The sequence below is a fragment of the Coregonus clupeaformis genome, chromosome 20 (assembly GCF_020615455.1).
Source record: "Coregonus clupeaformis isolate EN_2021a chromosome 20, ASM2061545v1, whole genome shotgun sequence".
Taxonomy (NCBI): Eukaryota; Metazoa; Chordata; class Actinopteri; order Salmoniformes; family Salmonidae; genus Coregonus; species Coregonus clupeaformis.
The window spans coordinates 38,747,155-38,769,052 of record NC_059211.1 but is presented as its reverse complement, the minus strand read 5'-3'; the positions used below and the strand labels follow the sequence as shown (position 1 = coordinate 38,769,052).

General features: G+C 43.3%; 2 protein-coding genes across 4 annotated transcripts in view; one reads left to right on the top strand and one right to left on the bottom strand.

The window, feature by feature from the left end:
* Nucleotides 1–159: 159 nt before the first annotated feature.
* LOC121533375 (methylcrotonoyl-CoA carboxylase subunit alpha, mitochondrial) lies at nucleotides 160–9,443 on the top strand. Its single transcript, XM_041839258.2, has 19 exons — nucleotides 160–582; nucleotides 2,631–2,674; nucleotides 2,839–2,978; nucleotides 3,073–3,168; nucleotides 3,304–3,425; nucleotides 3,880–4,027; nucleotides 4,124–4,245; nucleotides 4,339–4,450; nucleotides 4,638–4,719; nucleotides 4,941–5,068; nucleotides 5,286–5,469; nucleotides 5,576–5,685; nucleotides 5,781–5,997; nucleotides 6,117–6,203; nucleotides 6,719–6,768; nucleotides 6,870–7,007; nucleotides 7,088–7,192; nucleotides 7,557–7,628; nucleotides 7,789–9,443. The coding sequence occupies exons 1-19, from the start codon at nucleotides 530–532 to the stop codon at nucleotides 7,912–7,914; spliced, it is 2,136 nt and encodes a 711-aa protein (XP_041695192.1). The 5' UTR covers nucleotides 160–529; the 3' UTR covers nucleotides 7,915–9,443.
* A 1,297-nt stretch (nucleotides 9,444–10,740) lies between these two features.
* Nucleotides 10,741–21,898, bottom strand: part of LOC121533374 (phospholipid-transporting ATPase IF) — a 35,496-nt gene continuing 24,338 nt past the window's right edge. For 2 of the 3 annotated variants that reach the window (XM_041839255.1, XM_041839256.1), the window contains 2 exons: nucleotides 17,278–17,414; nucleotides 10,741–11,460 (listed from right to left, as the gene is read on the bottom strand). In XM_041839255.1, the coding sequence (XP_041695189.1) occupies nucleotides 11,379–11,460; nucleotides 17,278–17,414 (219 nt within the window). In that variant the 3' untranslated portion in view covers nucleotides 10,741–11,378. Of the gene's footprint in view, nucleotides 11,461–17,277; nucleotides 17,415–21,126; nucleotides 21,213–21,898 lie in introns of all 3 variants that reach the window. The other variant, XM_041839257.1, reaches the window with a different exon arrangement.

Here is a 21,898-nt window from a genome sequence, read left to right as displayed (position 1 = left end):
CAACCTAACCATTACGAAACTTCTATTATATAAAATAAGCCACACGTAGCAAATTTGCAATAAAAAATTTTGTTGACCATTTTCGACACTCATTGACCATACAAACATTCCTCATTTCGTGTGCTTATTTGTCGTGGACATGTTTTTGGCTGAGTAAAACCAAATCGTTTTTATCTGTGGAAAAACGTCTTTGTTCCTTCCTCTCTGTCTCGACTTTTTCTACTGGTTGATCATCCTACGGGTCCACAAGAGAGACATACATAGCAAATTTAACTTAATCGTTAACGTCATTCTGTAGCTATTTATTGTTATTTTCACCAAACTAAGAACATGTTTCAGCTTATAGTTTCATATTATACTATTTCCACCGATCAACTGTAGTTGATAATACGTATTGTAAAATGCAGTATCGTAACTAGCTAAAGCTTAAATGGTAAATCGAAATAAGAGATTTTAAAGGCAAACGACTATTTTATTATTCAGCTAACGTTAGTCAACTACCGTAGACTGCTAACTTCACACGGTATACATGGCTTATGTCATGAAAGTTCAAACCCTACAGGGTTTAAGAATATTTCAACAGTAAGTCGATAATGCTTGTCATATGTTGTGTTATGTTTACTATCACTGCACTTGATCTATTTTGAATAAATAAACTGCTAAGAAGACGTCGATAGCTTTCTGTCTAGACAGTTGGCTAGCTAACTAGCAAGCTAGTCAACCAGCTAGCCGAACGCGCAAGATTGTAGCTAGCTCGCTTCTTGACGCTAGTTAACATGGTTAAACAACCTTAGTACATGTTAACCAAAACGATTAAGCCATTATATTTTGTGTGTGTCGACATTGCTAGATAGTCTTACTTTTTACTATGCACCGATTCTGTGCAAGGTTAAATAAAGGTAGCTAGCTGGCTAACTTAGCATAACCAGCATAATGGTGAAATGTTTTGTTTCCAAAGCGATGTGCAGTTCATTTAATGCATTCAGCTCTATATCAACTAGTTATCATATTTGAGCAATGATCATTATGCATTCGAGTATTAGCCAGCTGTGATGAAGCAAACTGCACTGTGAAAAGCCATTCATTGATGTAAACAGATTTAACTAAACTCAGCAAAAAAAAGAAACGTCCTCTCACAACTGCGTTTATTTTCAGCAAATTTAACATGTGTAAGTATTTGTATGAACATAAGATTCAACAACAGACATAAACTGAACAAGTTCCACAGACATGTGACTAACATGAATTGAATAATGTGTCCCTGAACAAAGGGGGGGTCAAAATCAAAAGTAACAGTCAGTATCTGGTGTGGCCACCAGCTGCATTAAGTACTGCAGTGCATCTCCTCCTCATGGACCGCACCAGATTTGCCAGTTCTTGCTGTTAGACGTTACCCCACTCTTCCACCAAGGCACCTGCAAGTTCCCAGACATTTCTGGGGGGAATGGCCCAAGCCCTCACCCTCCGATCCAACAGGTCCCAGACGTGCTCAATGGGATTGAGATCCGGGCTCTTCGCTGGCCATGGCAGAACACTGACATTCCTGTCTTGCAGGAAATCACGCACAGAACGAGCAGTATGGCTGGTGGCATTGTCATGCTGGAGGGTCATGTCAGGATGAGCCTGCAGGAAGGGTACCACATGAGGGAGGAGGATGTCTTCCCTGTAATGCACAGCGTTGAGATTGCCTGCAATGACAACAAGCTCAGTCCGATGATGCTGTGACACACCGCCCCAGACCATGACGGACCCTCCACCTCCAAATCGATCCCGCTCCAGAGTACAGGCCTCGGTGTAACGCTCATTCCTTCGACGATAAACGCGAATCTGACCATCACCCCTGGTGAGACAAAACCGCGACTCGTCAGTGAAGAGCACTTTTTGCCAGTCCTGTCTGGTCCAGCGACGGTGGGTTTGTGCCCATAGGCGATGTTGATGTCGGTGATGTCTGGTGAGGACCTGCCTTACAACAGACCTACAAGCACTCAGTCCAGCCTCTCTCAGCCTATTGCGGACAGTCTGAGCACTGATGGAGGTTATTGCCATCCTGTACCTGTCCCGCAGGTGTGATGTTCGGATGTACCGATCCTGTACAGGTGTTGTTACACGTGGTCTGCCACTGCGAGGACGATCAGCTGTTCGTCCTGTCTCCCTGTAGCGCTGTCTTAGGCGTCTCACAGTACGGACATTGCAATTTATTGCCCTGCCCACATCTGCTGTCCTCATGCCTCCTTACAGCATGCCTAAGGCACGTTCACGCAGATGAGCAGGGACCCTGGGCATCTTTATTTTGGTGTTTTCCAGAGTCAGTAGAAAGGCCTGTTTAGTGTCCTAAAATTTCATAACTGTGACCTTAATTGCCTACCGTCTGTAAGCTGTTAGTGTCTTAACAACCATTCCACAGGTGCGTGTTCATTAATTGTTCATTGAACAAGCATGGGAAACAGTGTTTATACCCTTTACAATGAAGATCTGTGAAGTTATTTAGATTTTTACAAATTATCTTTGAAAGACAGGGTCCTAAAAAAGGGACGTTTCTTTTTTTTGCTGAGTTTAGGTGCTCTCTTTACATGACCTGTCCAACCATCAAGGTCTGTGTCCTGCAATGTTCTTTTATTATCTCATCTTAGGACATTGATATGGACCAAAGGATCTGTGCGGTTTGCCTCAGTTGGTAAGTAACATGGGGCAATATTGAATGTCAGCACTTCTGTGAATATTGTCTCTTTTTCCAAGTTATTCATCTCCATGTAGATTGAACTGCAGAGGAAGCATTGTAGTTGTCTGGATTAGTATGCATTACATCATCACTCATAGTTCAGGTCTCTTTTCCTCTAGGGCAAGGCAGGATAGAAAAAGTCCTCATTGCCAACAGAGGAGAAATCGCCTGCCGTGTGATGCGAACAGCAAAGAAGATGGGAGTGCGCTCTGTGGCAGTATACAGTGATGCAGACCGTCATTCCATGCATGTGGCCATGGTATGTCAAGGCTAAAGGTCGAAACTTTGACCCCTCTGTCAGTATATGTTTGTAGATGCAGCTGTATTTATGGGGTTTCTCTCATGTTTCTTAGGCAGATGAGGCCTATAACATTGGGCCAGCCGCATCCCAGCAGAGTTACTTGTCCATGGAGAAAGTCTTGGAGGTTGCCAAGAGATCTGGATCACATGTATGTCAAGTACAGTATTGTATTTGTAATATTTCTCATTCTCATTCATTACGGCAATCCCCTTTTTCTCAAAGTCGCAATACAGACTATATCTGACGAATACATTTATGTTTATAAATTGTGTTTTTGTTATAGGCTGTCCACCCAGGATATGGCTTCCTGTCAGAGAACACAGAGTTTGCTGAGGCTTGCAAACAGGAGGGTATAATCTTCATTGGTCCTCCATCATCTGCTATCAGAGACATGGGTATCAAAAGGTATAGTTAAAGGTAGACTCAGCGATATGACATAGATGCAGAAAGTAAAAAGCATAGTGGGTCAATTTCCGCAACAACTAAGAGTGTTGAAGCGCGAGGCTCAACTTCTCTGCTGTGTTGGTGCCCTGGCTACCACGCTGTAACAGTGTGAAGCGAACCCGTGCACATGCGCAGATGCTGTGTGAGAGCGAAGTGTTGCATCTCGCTCATCTCAATCTGCAGGGCTGCTTGTGGCAACGTCATTTTGCTGAGTCTACCTTTAAATGACAGTGTGTCCCCTAGGAATTTTTTTTGCAGTGGTTGCAAAGTTAGTGAGGGGGGTGTAGTGGGCGTGGCCAATGAATGACTCTTCTCTTTTCAAGTCACTCTTCAGTCTTGTATGTTGTAAGTCTGATTTGAATAAGGGTTATTCAAAAATTAAATCTTAGAAATCTACTCCTTTTCTTTTTCCTAGTACATCAAAATACATAATGTCAGCTGCGGGTGTTCCTATCATCGAGGGTTACCACGGAGAGGACCAATCGGATGAGAAGCTCCAAGCTGAGACGGTCAGGATTGGCTACCCAGTGATGATAAAGGCTGTGCGTGGCGGGGGTGGTAAAGTAAGTAAGATGCACACACAGAAAGGATTGTTTCATGGAATGATAGTGTTGTTGTTTGTGTCTCAAGGCTCCTATGGTTGTGATTGGTTTATCTAGGGAATGCGCATTGCACACACCGCTGAAGACTTCCATGAGCAGCTTGAGTCTGCGAGACGAGAGGCGCGCAAGTCCTTCAATGATGACGTCATGCTAGTGGAGAAATTTGTAGAGGACCCCAGGTATGTAGAAGACACTCTCTGTATCTATTTGTGTTGGAGGTTCAGACTACACCCCTGTTTAGATGTTGTGACAAATCTTCCTTCCCTCACCAGACATGTGGAGGTCCAGGTCTTTGGGGACCAGCATGGAAATGCTGTCTACCTGTTTGAGAGGGACTGCAGCGTACAGAGAAGGCACCAGAAGATAATTGAGGAAGCACCAGGGGTGAGTGCGATGATACAGCTACCTCCTTCGTTTTACTCTCAGCACTACAACATGTCTTGGTTTCCTGTGTGAATGGCTGTCTGCTGGATATGAGGCTTGATGCACTGTGTTTTGCACTCCCTAGGCTGTGCGAGTGTATATGTGCTAATGATTATTTGTGTTTTTGTGTTTGCACCCATGCTTGCAGCCTGGAATTAGCGAGGAGGTGAGGCGGAAACTGGGTGAGGCAGCCGTGAGAGCAGCCAAAGCCGTCAACTATGTGGGAGCAGGTGAGCAGAGAATGGACCTCAAACCTTACACAAATAATTCATATTTGCATGCTGGGATGCAGTGTCCTCAATTTCCATTGCCTTTGATTGCTTGTTGATTTTTTTTTGGGGGGGGGCATTGAACACTCATCCACAAATATTCTGTTGTTGTAACACCTGTTGCTTTGCACCATCCTGTGCACTGGTGTAACAACCACATTTATGTCCCTGTCTCTATGCAGGCACTGTGGAATTCATCATGGATGCACAGCACAACTTCTACTTCATGGAGATGAACACACGTCTGCAAGTGGAGCACCCTGTGTCTGAGATGATCACTGGTACTGACCTGGTGGAGTGGCAGCTCAGGGTAAGACAGAAAGAGGGAGAGGATTGCCATCAGAAAGAGGAGGTTGGGGACATCAATGTGTTGTAATACGTTGAGTGTATTTCTGAGCTCTTTTAGAGGGCCTCATTATCTCACATAATCCTAGAGATAGCAGGATTTCAATCTGAATATAGATTTGATTAACAATTTTTAATAGCACCACCCTGATGTTTGTGTACTCCTCTTACTTGTCACTCAGGTGGCTGCAGGTGAGAGGCTGCCCCTCCTGCAGGATGAGATAGAACTGATGGGCCATTCGTTTGAGGCCAGGATATACGCTGAGGACCCCAACAACGACTTCCTCCCTGGGGCAGGACCCCTCCTTCATCTGTCTACACCCCTGGCAGACGAGTGCACACGCATCGAGACGGGCGTCAGGGAAGGTACAGTACACCCAGCGCACCTCGACCTACTTGCACCTTTTTAACACGACTGTCAGACAGAACTGTTGATATAACCACATGATTATGTACCTGTCTGTGTTCTCAGGAGATGAAGTGTCAGCCCACTACGACCCCATGATCGCTAAACTGGTGGTGTGGGGAGAGGACCGATCTGCTGCTCTGAAGAAGCTCAGATACTGCTTACGCCAGTACAATGTAAGAACATTAAAATGTTATACACATACTGGACACATCCCACTGCGTGTTTCTGTTTTGTTGATTGATTGACCTTTGACCACTGATCCCGGCAGATCGTAGGCCTCAACACCAACATTGACTTCCTGCTGAGTCTGTCTGGCCACCCAGAGTTTGAGGCGGGGAATGTGACCACCAGCTTCATCCCCCAGCACTATGAGCAGCTGTTCCCCAAGCCCAGCCCTCCCTCCAGGGCCACACTGTGTCAGGCTGCCCTGGGCCTGCTGCTCAGAGAGAGGGCCAGCACCCAGACCTTCAGAGACCAGTCCAACGGTGAGGAACAACAACACAGGCCTGTCTCTACAGGTCGCTGAGAACTATACAACAACTGTCTGAGAAAGTACTGTTGTCGGTTGGAGGAGACCTTAAACTGTCCTTTTCTCCTGTCGCAGATCCCTTCTCTCCTTTTGCCTCCAGTAACGGCAGGAGGGTGAACATTCTATACAGTAGGAATATGACGCTCCAGCTGGGTGAAACTAGTGAGTCCAAACCTTCTTCAATAGCTCATAGAGGAAGCAGCCAGTAGACCTTGGTTTGATTGAAATGCTCCTCAATCAGTCTTACGTTGATGAGGAGCTTAGCCAGCCTCCTAGACCTCATAATTTTTTTCCCTTCAGTTTTTCTCCTGGACCTCACTAATGACTGTTTAAATAATTAGTGCACTAATGACATTGATTAGTGTGTCTGATTCCGCCCAGACTATAAGTGAGCCCATCTTAATACCATCTCATCCTCATGTTTCACTGTTGCTGAGAATATTTATTGAATACAGAGAAAAAAGTACTTTATTTGTCATTTAAGTACTTTTAATCTGCTCTTTGTTTACTTGTCACATGGAATTTATGTCAAAAGTTATTCATATTTTATGTCATACACAAAAAGTACTTTGAACAGGACCCATCATATGCATTTTTTATGAAGGCAAATCTTCCATGAATCAAGTGGCAGAGGAAAAAGACTTCACAGAACTTTAACAATGTTTTTTTCTGTGCAGAAGTGGAATTAAAGGTTACATACAATTCAGATGGGACCTACTCTATGGAGGTACATGTTCTGCAGGAGTGTTGTAAAAATTGCCAATGGAAAAGGTTGAACATACCTGAACATGATTTCCTGCAACTGATGGGTTTTGTCCCCTTCCTCAGATTGGAGGGGAAGTGTTCCAGGTGTCAGGGGAGGTGGAGACAGAGGGACAGACATCATTCCTGCACTGCTCTGTGAATGGGGTGAAGTCCCGGCCCAAACTGGTCATCCTGGATAACACAGTACACCTCTTCTCTATGGTGAGTCCCCTCCTCTGAAACACACGTTCTCCACATCAGGGTACCTTAGGCCCTCTAACCCACCCTCTCCTCCCCATCAGGAGGGCAGCGCGGAGGTGAGCGTTCCAGTGCCCAAGTTCCTGGCTGGTGTGAGCACAGGAGCACAGGGAGGAGCTGTGGCACCCATGACCGGGACCATTGAGAAGGTAATAAATTACGGATTATCCCTTTTTCTCCCTGTTCTCTCTCACCACCATAATTGATCTGTCTAGAAAAGGTGACCCAGCCACTCTGACTGATCTTTAATATGTTGCTCATGGATATAATTTCCTGCCAGATGGTCAGGCATGCTGATTCATGGCATATCTCTCATTAGCTCACTTAGCGGCTAATGTTGGCAAATTATTTAATCTATACCTCCTGTTGATGACATGGTGTGAATTGTTCAGACGTGCCAATTAATAAATGTCAGTTGCCATGGAAAAACTTCAAGACTCCTGTCCTAACACGAGCAGGGCCATTTCGAATCGATAGGTAAGATCCTTAATATGATCTCCTCTCTTCTTCCAGGTGCTGGTGAAGGCAGGAGACACAGTGCAGATGGGAGACGCCTTGATGGTGATGAATGCCATGAAAATGGAGGTGAGTTTACATAATTTCCGGCACTGTGAGGAGTCCACTCCCAATACTACACACATTCGCTCACCCACATTTACTTTTCTAACCCTGTAGCCACCCACTTATCACTCACATTGGGCTCTAAATGAACTATGGGTACTCAGACTGTTCTCTCTTTCTGCAGCACACCATCCGAGCACCCAAAGCTGGAGTCATCAAGAAGGTGTTTTTTAAGGAGGGCTCCCAGGCCAACCGACACGCAGCCCTGGTGGAGTTTGAGGAGGAAGCGGAGGCCACTGAGGAAGAATAATCTCAATCTAATCCTCATCTGTGTGAAAATCTATTTGTGAACTTTGAGACTGTAAAAGTTACTGTAGAAATCATAGGAAAGAGGCATTTAGAATTTTTATTTTACCTTTATTTAACTAGGCAAGTCAGTTAACAAATTCTTATTTACAATTCAACCGGAAGGGTTGATGCATTTTCTATAGGAGTAGCAAACTGCTGTACAATCCTATGGGAACACACTACAGGTCCATGTGGATCACACTGTACAGTTGCCTATGAGATGCCAGAAAATTGCCGTCATGTTTTGTGGTAAAAAATTGTAGATTTTCAACAACACTGGTATATTTGCTCAAAACGCCACTTTATCACGTGTGGTGTGACTCTGGCCCAACCTATCGGTTTCTGGGACCAATCAGATGGTCTAGAATGGATTTCCATTCTAGAAATCATCGGGGAGTTTCTCAGATCCAGAAACTAACGTCCGTGGGCATGACGTGGCTTCTAGCTTCAGTTTTGTGCATGCTGCCACATCTCCTATAGCCTGGTCCCAGATGTGTTTGGCTTGACAATGAGTTGGCAAGAGCACAAACATGTTTTTGACAATGACTTGGCATGATATCACAAACAGACTGGCACTCAGGCTACATCTTAGTCTTGGAAATCCCAGACCTAGGGCAATATTGTGGGAGCCAACCAGTCTGTCTAGGGAGACTAGCTACATCTCATACGATTCAGATTCACTCCAGGCTGTGAAATTACAGTAAGGGCTATTCACTGATAACTGCCTCCCTTGTAGTGATTAATGACCATAGTGTAGTTACTTTAGTCCAAACTATTACAATGGAAGAGATGGTCTTTCATCTGAACTCATCATTAAACACTTCTCACATATCATGTGACCTACAAAATCAATTGACCATCAAATAACTAATTTTAGAGAAGGGTGGTGCACACCTGTGTTTTTATAGGTGTTGAAATCTGTCAGGGTTATAAAGTGTTGAATCCCCCCAAGCACCCACTCCTGACAAATTGTTTGGGGTAAGTTATTATGAATGTCTACTAACGTGTGCTGTCATCCATTCAATAGTGTGCCTAATTGTTGACGTGTTCCCTTTGTTGATTTGTAATTAGCTGAGTGTTGTCAAATTACGTTTTTCTAAAATACCATTTCATATCGAGAAACTCAATGTCCTGACATTTATTTTGTAGCTATATAGATGTATATTACTATGCTAGTTACATTTTAGTCATTTAGCAGACGCTCTTATCCAGAGCGACTTACAGTTAGTGAGTGCATACATTTTCATACTGGTTCTATCGAATGGTCACAGTAGTGTGTGTGTGTACATTCGTTGCATACACAGTCTGCTGGAAAGGACAACAAAAAGGTACATGCTTTTAAAAAACATATTTATTCCGTAAATAGAATTTGCTTTAAACATCAGCAATGAGCCATTTCACTGACAGGAGAGTACAATAAGACATTTTTTTCAATGAACATGATCAAGAGAAATAAACATCAGCTGACTTCACATCAGTGTTCCAAGTACAGATGGATCCTTATTGCCTTCATGAATTGAGTCAAATATTTTGCACAGTCAACTCTTCTTGTTGACCTAATGAGTGGCATTATAAGAAGCTATTGGTGAAGAAAGAAACTGACTTGAGGCCAAATGTGACAATCTGAACTAGATTCTGCATTTATATAAAAACTGAGCGTGACAACCATAGCAAACAAGTACAATCAAAGTATACTTCATCAGATATGCCAGTGACCAATGCTGACCATGATCAATAGTAGTGCCAGATTTGCTTACAAATATTGGTACCATGCAAATAAATATCACGCTCCACTGACTACTTGGACATATCAAAGTGTCTCCCATTTCAAGCTACTGAGAACTATGTAACGGCTACAAATAGTAACCATATAAAATCCCATGATTATGTATCTTGGCCATATTCTAATAAATATGTATTCTTATGTGCATAATAAGTCACTGTGTCATTGATAGCAAGTTTAAAACGGTTGTCTCAATGACCCTCTCAACTCAGGCATTTCCATTATTGTGGGCCAAAGGCCCCAAAAGCTAAAGAGGATACAGAGAGAGCTAAAGCTGTTGAGTTCAGTCAGTGAGGCCATCTCCCCTGCCCTATTACCAGTAATATGATGGAAATAAATACACAAACAAACATGAACAAGTGGTTAGTAACAGAGGGGGAAAAGACATAGGGTAACAAAAAAACTAAAACATGATTCAAATGATATCAATGGTGTTAGGCAATGATTAGAGAAAAGCAAACAAAAACAATTTGCGGGATTTGAAAACAGAACTAGATGTGCAAGCTGTATTATTTTATGGCTAGTTGACAGCTATTATTTCATATCTGGGTTGTTCCACGAAAAGAGTGCCTTTTGTGTCCCTTTGATATAAGTAGAAATTGTGCACCAATATTGCATTTTAAAGCCTGTTATATTAAATGAAGTGCCCTTTAATATAGACCACATGGAGAATTCAATAAATCAGATTTTATTTTGAATAAAGACTTGCTAGTGCCAATATTCAGCATTTTGACATGTCCCTCTGCATCCTCTAGGATGATTTTAACCCACTTAACCAGAATATTTCTCCAAGTTTTACCATCATTGTAAAGCCCTACTTATTTAGTTGCTTTGACAAAGTCATTTCTGAAGATTATTTATTTTATGTTACCAGTGATTTTTAAAAAATCCCCCCCCCCCCGATACTTTATTTGGCACTTACTATAGTCATTTCTTTATTTAACCTCTTGAGATGTGGAAAATGTGTTTTTTTATTAAGTCGAAGAAGTGCTCTTTATGACAGAATGTTAAAATTAGGTGACCATTTTTTGGGGACCAAGTTACACTTCTCAAAAGGTACCGTATTGGTGGAACGACCCATCTCTCATTGGAAGCTATTATAGGAACATTCTCCTGTCGACATTTCGGAACGAACGCAACGCTAACAATCTGTGCAGAAAAGGCATTTCAGGGACAGTTTCCAAAAAAAGCAACTGACTTGAGACCTGACCTAACTGCTTTCACGTTTTCATACCTTGAAAAATCAGGTAGTAAAAATGGAGGGTATGGCTTTAAAAAGGCCCACCTAATTTCCTCAGGAAAGATGGCAGACCTTTCAGATAGTCAGGTGGTGAAGCAGCAGCAGCAGCACTAACCTACAGGCGCAAAGTAGTAGACCATGTTCTTTTTCACTTAAGTCTACCAAATCCTTCTTTGGTCTTATTCCCTTTTATTATTTACAGGAACAGAACAGAGAGGCCAATGCAGCATCTCTCTCAAAATGGTGGTGCAGAGCCTCTCCTGGCTTTCAACATTCTTCTCTTGAGATATAGTCTGACTGTCCACTGAGGTGGTCAGCCCTGGGCCTTGCGGTGAGTAGTCCCTCTGTGGCCATGGGGCAGGGCAGGACAGGGCGCCTGGCGGGACTACTGCTCTCTGCTACCTTAGCAATGAGTGGCCTCCATGGGTGAGAGCGTCAAGATGCTCCGGTCGTTGGAATAGAAGGGGTCCGAGTTGCTCCTCGATCTAAAAGCATCAACGACAGAGGAGTGAGGGGTGGCGGTGGTAGAGGAGGACTAAGCTGAAAACCTGCCTCTGGAGTGCTTCTATCCATCTGTCTCTGACCTGCCTAAAGACTCTTCATTTACTGTTGAATGGGATGGCCATCTTGCCATAGCATGGTACAGTAAGGGGATGTCATGGCATAGGAGTGGTTGAAGACCTTATCTGTATTGATATGAGGATGCCCTGCCTTGGAACTGAAGCCCTGTCATCCTGCTCATCTTCCACTGCCTCCCAGCCCTGTCTCCTGACTCATTTCCTGCCCTACACTTCAACCTACAGGGGGAGTAGCACAAGCAAACAGAGTCAAACTCAAAAAGAGGAGAGAGAATAAAGTGGGTACAGTGAGGGTTAGTACAGGATGATTTAACATGGATGACTTGAACACAAACAGTCAACGTCTCCCTTCTCTATCTGCATAATGTCATTATATGAATAATACATCCTTCTATGCATAACCAGGTATACTACATTTTATTTGAATAATATGAAGCTCAGTTCTTGTCTGTACTATATATGAACTAATTTAGACTGAATATAAACTGCTAATACAAAAATAGGTATAATATCTAAGACATCTTAAATATATATATACATACAGTGAGGGAAAAAAAGTATTTGATCCCCTGCTGATTTTGTATGTTTGCCCACTGACAAAGACATGATCAGTCTATAATTTTAATGGTAGGTTTATTTGAACAGTGAGAGACAGAATAACAACAAAAATCCAGAAAAACGCATGTCAAAAATGTTATAAATTGATTTGCATTTTAATGAGGGAAATAAGTATTTGACTCCTCTGCAAAACATGACTTAGTACTTGGTGGCAAAACCCTTGTTGGCAATCACAGAGGTCAGACGTTTCTTGTAGTTGGCCACCAGGTTTGCACACATCTCAGGAGGGATTTTGTCCCACTCCTCTTTGCAGATCTTCTCCAAGTCATTAAGGTTTTGAGGCTGACGTTTGGCAACTCGAACCTTCAGCTCCCTCCACAGATTTTCTATGGGATTAAGGTCTGGAGACTGGCTAGGCCACTCCAGGACCTTAATATGCTTCTTCTTGAGCCACTCCTTTGTTGCCTTGGCCGTGTGTTTTGGGTCATTGTCATGCTGGAATACCCATCCACGACCCATTTTCAATGCCCTGGCTGAGGGAAGGAGGTTCTCACCCAAGATTTGATGGTACATGGCCCCGTCCATCGTCCCTTTGATGCAGTGAAGTTGTCCTGTCCCCTTAGCAGAAAAACACCCCCAAAGCATAATGTTTCCACCTCCATGTTTGACGGTGGGGATGGTGTTCTTGGGGTCATAGGCAGCATTCCTCCTCCTCCAAACACAGCGAGTTGAGTTGATGCCAAAGAGCTCGATTTTGGTCTCATCTGACCACAACACTTTCACCCAGTTCTCCTCTGAATCATTCAGATGTTCATTGGCAAACTTCAGACAGGCCTGTATATGTGCTTTCTTGAGCAGGGGGACCTTGCGGGCACTACAGGATTTCAGTCCTTCACGGCGTAGTGTGTTACCAATTGTTTTCTTGGTGACTATGGTCCCAGCTGCCTTGAGATCATTGACAAGATCCTCCCGTGTAGTTCTGGGCTGATTCCTCACTGTTCTCATGATCATTGCAACTCCACGAGGTGAGATCTTGCATGGAGCCCCAGGCCGAGGGAGATTGACAGGTCTTTTGTGTTTCTTCCATTTGCGAATAATCGCACCAACTGTTGTCACCTTCTCACCAAGCTGCTTGGCGATGGTCTTGTAGCCCATTCCAGCCTTGTGTAGGTCTACAATCTTGTCCCTGACATCCTTGGAGAGCTATTTGGTCTTGGCCATGGTGGAGAGTTTGGAATCTGATTGATTGATTGCTTCTGTGGACAGGTGTCTTTTATATACAGGTAACAAACTGAGATTAGGAGCACTCCCTTTAAGAGTGTGCTCCTAATCTCAGCTCGTTACCTGTATAAAAGACACCTGGGAGCCAGAAATCTTTCTGATTGAGAGGGGGTCAAATACTTATTTCCCTCATTAAAATGCAACATTTTTGACATGCGTTTTTCTGGATTTTGTTGTTGTTATTCTGTCTCTCATTGTTCAAATAAACCTACCATTAAAATTATAGACGGATAATTTCTTTGTCACTGGGCAAACGTACAAAATCAGCAGGGGATCAAATTATTTTTTCCCTCACTGTACAGCTCTGGAAAAAATTAAGAGACCACTGCACATTTTTCTTAAATCAGCATCTCTACATGTATGACAGCCATTCCATTCCAGTGTCTGTTGAATTCCAACACAGGCACACCTCATTCTACTGAATTAGGGACTGATTAGGTGATCACCTGAACCAAATCTTATTTAACGAGGAAAAGTATAAAAACCACTGCTGTGGTCATCACTATCCTCTTGCAATAGGACCAGCTGGATGGCAAAAACAGGCCTAATAGTACCTCAAAAGTAATATTAATCAAAAAATAACTATTGACCATGCCAAAAGAGTTGAAAAGGAAAGTTTTGAGTGAAGAAAAGAAGGGTTCAATTCTGGCTTTACTGGCAGAGGGTTACAGTAAGCGTCAGGTTGCTTCCATCCTTAAAATTTAAAAGACGGCGGTTCATAAGAACAAGGTCAAGCAGCAGACATTGGGGAAAACAAAGTTACAGACCGGTAGAGGGTGAAAACGACTCTCTACTGACCGGGATGACCGCCAACTCATTCGAATGTCACTCAACAACCGTAGGATGACATCAAGTGACCTACAAAAATAATGGCAAACGGCAGCTGGGGTGAAGTGCACGGCGAGGACGGTTCGAAACAGGCTCCTATTGGCAGGGCTGAAGTCATGCAAAGCTAGAAAAAAGCCCTTCATCAATGAGAAGCAAAGAAGAGCCAGGCTGAGGTTTGCAAAAGACCATAAGGATTGGACCGTAGAAAGGTAATCTTCTCTGATGAGTCCAATTTTCAGCTTTGCCCAACACCTGGTCGTCTAATGGTTAGACGGAGACCTGGAGAGGCCTACAAGCCACAGTGTCTCGCACACACTGTGAAATTTGGTGGAGGATCGGTGATGATCTGGGGGTGCTTCAGCAAGGCTGGAACCGGGCAGATTTCTCTTTGTGAAGGACGCATGAATCAAGCCACGTACAAGGTTGTCCTGGAAGAAAACTTGCTTCCTTTTGCTCTGACATTGTTCCCCAACTCTAAGGATTGGTTTTTCCAGCAGGACAATGCGCCATGCCACACAGCCAGGTCAATCAAGGTGTGGATGGAGGACCACCAGATCAAGACCCTGTTATGGCCAGCCCAATCTCCAGACCTGAACCCCATTGAAAACTTCTGGAATGTGATCAAGAGGAAGATGGATGGTCACAAGCCATCAAACAAAGCCGAGCTGCTTGAATTTTTGCGCCAGGAGTGGCATAAAGTCACCCAACATCAATGTGGAAGACTGGTGGAGAGCATGCCAAGACGCATGAAAGCTGTGATTGAAAATCAGGGTTATTCCACCAAATATTGATTTCTGAACTCTTCCTAAGTTAAAACATTAGTATTGTGTTGTTTAAAAATGAACATTAACTTATTTTCTTTGCATTATTCGAGGTCTGACAAGACTGCATATTTTTTGTTATTTTGACCAGTTGTCATTTTCTGCAAATAAATGCTCTAAATGACAATATTTTTATTTGGAATTTGGGAGAAATGTTGTCAGTAGTTTATACAATAAAACAAAAATGTTATTTTTACCCAAACACATACCTATAAATAGTAAAACCAGAGAAACTGACAATTTTGCAGTGGTCTCTTATTTTTTTCCAGAGCTGTATGTATGTATGTATGTATGTATGTATGTATGTATACATATATGTATATGCATATCTATAGTAAAAAAACATTATAATATTTATCTAATATCTAAGAGCCCTTGAAAAGAGGGCTCAACTCTTACCTTCAGGAAAGGCCCAAGGCCCCCCATCTTTCATAGCCTGTATAAGCCAACACCGTCACCAGGGAACATAGTAGAGACTCACCACTTCTCAACCATATTCAGACTCCTGTAGAATCTCATAATCTCGTTCATCATAAAACTATACCCATTATTTTATCTTTGGATCAAAAGTATCAACAATACCCTATATGTGCCATGTGGATTACGTCTTTCAGACAAAGACAACCGTTTTAAGATCTTGAATGTACATGGTGCTGTGTAACTTCAAAAATGTTGGTGTGAATTGTCTAGTCTAGTGGCACTCCCACTTGATATCAAGCTATTAGTCCATTGTCTATGGCCATCTAACAGAACAGAGAACAAGGCAAGCAGCAGAATATTAGATTGAATAGTGACGTCAAGGTGATATAACAGCTGCATATGAATAACTTAGATGGGGGAAGTTGAATATTATCTAGATTTTAGACACAGAGCGGCAACGACGAGTGCAGACAAAGTGCAGCAAAGCAAGAGGAGGAGTAACGTTATAGAAAAGGTCAGGGGACATACATTAACACACAACGACGTCTGGTTACTCAGCATACAAAATACCAAAGGCAGTCCCATGCAACAAGACAGAGTTCTCCTCCTCTCAAAAGCACCTATAAGGCTTCAAGTACTTCACTGTATAGAATAAATAGCAAAAACACTCTCCTATTCTCCTTTTGAGACTACAGTGTTCCAGTATCTCTCTGTCAGGGAGTGTAATCCCAGTGTTTCAGCTGTGGCACACAGACACCAAACACTGCAGCATGTCAAAACACTGCAGCATGTCAAAACACTGCAGCATGTCAAAACACAAGCATCATCACTCAGTAACAGTACAGGGTAAGGTAAAGTAGGGCTGATGTATACCTCCCATGGCAGGGTCTCTCTCTGCCCCTTTGCAGTGGCAGTATCTTAGCATTAAGGCCGGAACAAGTCTCAGTCTAACTTTGATCATTTTCTTTCCCAGTGCTCACCTCACCTCACAGTTTTGGGACAGTGAGGGTGTGGAGTACAATGTTTGGGCAGACAAGGGAGGGTCTGAGAAAGCATCACACTTTCATCATGCGTTCATTCTCCATAGATAAACACATACAGTATAACAGACTTTGGCAAGTCCAAGACCAGGAGTACAAGTAAAATGCAGAACAAGAATGCTACATCTTTAATAATTATTAAATAAATATACCTCGGGTAGCATTCTCTTGAAAAGATCTTTCAGCATAAATACATTGTCATAGATCAATAGAGACTTGGACTCTGAACCTGGGCTTAGCCTTCACTGTGCAACACACTGACGCGGCAGGCTTTGGAAAAGTTAAAAGAAGCACAAAACTTCAGAAGAAGACAAGGTTGATCAGCCACAAAGACAGGTTACAAAAAGCCCACGGGTGAAAGAAGACTTAAAAATAAATGCAAAAGAGTACAGACTTGGAAGGACAGATCGGATTACATAGACACATGGCTACATTGGTGAGCATGTTGTCCCACTGAATATAGAAGAAAAATAGACTATAAGGACCCCATGAAGCTGATCATAGCATACAAGATAAACGTCTCCATTAAAGGCCATTTAAGATTCAGGATCTACGATCCTGATACTAGTCTCCCTCCCTACAAACCTTTGGCTGTCACTGGGGTGCCTGTCCTACCAGTAAGACCGTAGTCTAGTCTACCTCTCTCTCTCTCTCTCGCTCTACTAGGCTAGGACCTCTCTCTATTTGGTTACTCCTGGGGAGTAGTGGGCTCGTCCTACTCCAGCTTGTAGGAGAAGTGCCTGCAGCAGCCGAGGCCACAGAGCATGGGGTCACACCTGTTGGCGCGGGCAGGGTCGCAGCGGCCCATCACTTGCTCCACCATCCGGCCCAGCCGGGTGCACCCGTTCTCCCCCTCCGAGTAGCAGCACATCGAGTCCACGCAGCTGATGCCCTGGTAGTTGGTCTCAATAAGCTGCAGAGAGAGAGGAGAGAAACAGAGAGACGGAAGGGTGGCAGAGCACAAGAGAATATTACAATCAGCACACACAGGTCACCCCACTATCCACAAGGAAACAGCACAGTGACTGTCCAGGGAGCAAGGAGGGGGTGTTGGGGATTCTGAGCTCTTCACAACAGCAAGGGGTGGGTAATGATGTACAAGGTGTCAGACACAAATGTACACGGCAAAGCTGGGGAGATGAAAATCAATCAAATAAAGACTCATATCAATAATTTTTCAAAAGTGATAAATGATGCAATATTTGCCAAGGCAAGTCTGTCCTTGTCCCTGGCCTGGCCTGGCCAAGCCATGTAATCAAATCACACAGTAGTTACAGGCAGTTGCCATGTCAGTCTAACATGTGCTTAAAATCAGTCAGCTCAGTTCCACATAACGATATATAAATGGCAATTCACTCGCAAACAAAGACAATCTACGGCTGCAAATGAATGGCGAAGGCAAAGAATTTTGCGAATATAAAATGCATAGCATTAAGTGAAGGAAAGTCGATTCATCGACGGCTCTGATTGCTTACAGGCAATTCTTCATTTTCCTGAGTAAGCACTCAGGAGAGCACTGCTGCAGAGGCAGCCCTGAACACAACCCAAAACTATCGACACTGGTTTGGGGTTACAACGCTCATTTCCCCCCTCTCCCCACCACTCAGAAACTACTGCATATTTGCAACAACAGCAGAAACAGTGGTAAGAAGACTGAACCAAATAGGTATTAGGCTACACTGTCATGAATGTATCATTCTACTGTATCCTGCCTTACACACTGTCCTCCAAATCATACTGTATGAAAAACTGGCAAGCAAGTTTTCAGGTGATATTATTCTCATCAACACTGTTCAAGACAAGTCTCCTGAGTGGCGCAGTGCTAGCTGTGCCACTAGAGATCCTGGTTCGAATCCAGGCTCTGTCGCAGCCGGCCGCGACCGGGAGACTCATGGGCGGCGCACAATTGGCCCAGCGTCGTCCAGGGTAGGGGAGGGAATGGCCGGCAGGGATGTAGCTCAGTTGATAGAGCATGGCGTTTGCAATGCCAGGGTTGTGGGTTTGATTCCCACGGGGGGCCAGTATGAGAAAAAAAATAAAAAATAAAATATATATATATATATGTATTCACTAACTGTAAGTCGCTCTGGATAAGAGCGTCTGCTAAATGACGTAAATGTAAGACTGATTACACAAAAATCCTTTATGTTTCCACCTTGACCTGTCGCTAGGGAATCCTTCTAAAATGGTTGGAGGTGGTGGTGATGATTGACAGTTAAAGTAGCTGTCCAGTGATTCCAGATGTCTATGAAATATGACTTATAATTAATTACAATATGAATTAAATAGTTTTCCTTCCAAAAATGGGAATTAAGCATGTTACAAAAGCAACTTTTCTGTGTTTGAATGGTGTGGGTATACGCCAACAACAGAATGGTGTGGGCGTATACCGGTCAATACAAATATTCATGACAAGTAAACCGCTGATTGGCCAGCTCAGCCACTGAGCCAATGAGACATCTTGGCCAAAAACATGTCATCATCCTCTATGAGGAAATAGCAAGCATTTTTTTAAGAGTCTGTTTGAGATACAAGTAAAGAGGTGGGGTTTTTGAAGTGTATTTTTTTTTTTTTTATCTCAAATTTGGCCACAAATACGAGTATAGGACGAGTCAACAACATTATTTGGGTATGAGTTAACAGATGAGCTTTTAAAAGTAACATTTCCACCGGACAGTTACTTTAATTCAGCCTCCCCCTCTGATCATTTCCTACATGATTTACCACCCCTGTAAATTAACACCTTGGATAGCATGTGTTGGCACAAACAGGAAACTCACACCAGTCACACCGAACTACATAATTGTCAACTAGCTAGACCCATCAACAACATAGAAGCCATCAAGAACATCAAGAACCCAAGAACATCTACAACCCACCAAAAAATACAAATCAGGAATACATATGAGTTCGACTAAGGTGAGATACATTAGATCTATTAACAATCATAATATTTGTTATTAATGAGGTGAAATAGTAACCTTGCCATTGATTTGATTAAATGAAGTCAGGGATGAGGTATATGAAGTTAAATGATGGGGAACACCAAAAAGAAAAAATGGCTTACAAAAAGGCATTTAATCTAAAGACCAAGCCAAAGAAAAATTACAGCACAATCAATTTGCCATATGCTGGTAGGGTTATCATATATTGAAATGAAAAATATGTAGAAAAATATGGTTTGTTTGATACAATGAGCTTCAGTCTTTTGCTGGTGTAAAGGCATTTAGACTAATAAAACATGCATACACATTATTGCTTACATACACAGACAGAAAGGTGAACAATGACACAAATCATGATTAAGTGAGGTTGGGTTTTGTTATCACGTAGGGCAGAATGCTGTAGTATCCAGACAGACATGAGAACGAAGGGTGACAACATCGAGAGGACAGTTAAACAAACGTGCCAGCACTCTCCCACCACCCAGGGTGATCAGGCCCTGATAGGATCCCAGCTAAAGTCTCTAGGGGGGATGGCTCTGGTCAATGTGGCGGGACAGGACGGAGGGCGGGACAGGGCTATATGGGGATGGGTGGACGATGGCAGTCCAGGGGAGGACCCACACACACTGAAAGGCCTGGCCTGGCTGGGCCAGGGAAGGAGTAGGACTACTACCTAGGGGAGCATAGGGCTGGGCCTTGGGCGGGGGGAGGAGAAGCAGCTAGCTGTTGCCAATTGTCCTCCCCTCGGCTCCAGCTTTCAGCAGAGTCATATTCTGAGCTGACTGAACTCTTATCCTCTTCCATCTAGAAGCACAAAACAACCCATTAGGTCTCCCGGACAGAAGGAAACAGGAGAGAACAAGATGAATGAGCACAAAAACTACTCCCACATCCATAGGAGGTAATATAGGATAGCCGCATAGCAGCCACTTATCAATTTGTGTCCAAAACAATTAGTGTACACTAACATTTTAACTAGGAGAATGGGCACAAAGATGTTCCAAAGAACCAATGAGCCAGTTAAGTAATTTCAGTGCACTCTCAATTATGTAAAGTGATCAACTGTAACTGGATGACTGAGGAATTCATGTATAATTTGGCTTAGCAATTATTCTGTAAACAAGTCAATCCAATTAGGAAATTGATCACTTGCTTTTGAATGGAGTGGTCTTCATTTTCTCTGCTCATTGTGCATATCTTAAGAAAGTAATGCTACTGTTTAAGAGCATGCTGTCCAGACTATGATCTTGAGATACAATGAATAAACTCCTATGGAAATAGCATTCACCAGCTAGCAGCTTTGAAGCTTTTGCTAACTATAATTTTGGGCCTCAGAGTTACTAATTAGCAGCATACATTAAACAGACTCAAGCTGTGCTCCACGTGCCGTTATGGCTGGAGCTTTATATTATGGCTGCTGCACCATGCTGCAGTGAGGGGCTGCTCTGCCCAATGCAGAGAGCACTGGGACTTCTATGCTAACCTGAAGTGGCATGCAGTTGATAGAGGCTTTCCTAGGGCCAACATGCAGGGGTGCATAACAAAGTGCCTTAGACTTTTTCTTTCCTCTCCTTTTTTTACCCCCATTCCCTTTTCCTCTTTTCCCTAGAATGCTGGTTAGTTAGTTTGTCCTCTGCATGCAGACAAGACTTATTAGGCAGCACGGCCCTCCTACTCTACCTAATTTTGCCCAGCTGATTCTTGGCTCTGGAGAGAGGCTGCAGAGCGATGAAGTCATCACTTATAGCGACTCGGTTGGAGTACATCTACAGAGCAGAGGGAGGAGGGAAGGGCGGAACACACAGACGGTCAGTTAGGAGGGAAGAAGACACATACATGGTAGACACAGTAGTAAGACACAAACAGAGGCTGATTATAACACACTCAAACATACACATGTGCGCGTGCGCACACGCACACACACACGCGCACACACACACACACACACACACACACACACACCAGCCTGAGAAAGGAAGAAATTCTATTTTATCTTCTAAGAACCGCTGAGCAGCACTTTAACAGTCAACTTTCTCCATTACAGAGTGGGGATGTTAGAATTGCTGACTGAACAACTATTTGATGCAAAAAAGGCCAATAAGTAAGGCCAATAAGTATAAACAAACGAAAAAACTGGGCGTATCAATGTCAACCTTTTAAGCAAAGAGGAAATTGCGACCACAAAAACAGAACTGTTGAAAAGGCTGTTTGAAGAGGCTGTTTTCAAAAAACAATGGTGTTCATGTTGATTAATATGCTCCTACCATCTGGCATCTACCGTCAAGCTCTCCCACCTAGCAGACACACACAGACACGGTAGGTTTAGAGCTGGAACAGAGATGCCGCCGTTGTTTTGAGCATGCCTTTGTCAGTTGCACAGTGAATTGTTGTTCTTGTGTTGTCTGTGAGGTGAGAAGCCACGCTGTGGTGCAATTGTCATGCGTTTCCTGTC

Coding starts and splice junctions, on each gene's coding strand:
- LOC121533375 (XM_041839258.2), top strand. CDS start 530: ATGGCTTATGTCATGAAAGTTCAAACCCTACAGGGTTTAAGAATATTT. Junction 3,426..3,879: donor AGAGACATGGGTATCAAAAG/GTATAGTTAAAG, acceptor TCTTTTTCCTAG/TACATCAAAATACATAATGT. Junction 4,720..4,940: donor CGTCAACTATGTGGGAGCAG/GTGAGCAGAGAA, acceptor GTCTCTATGCAG/GCACTGTGGAATTCATCATG.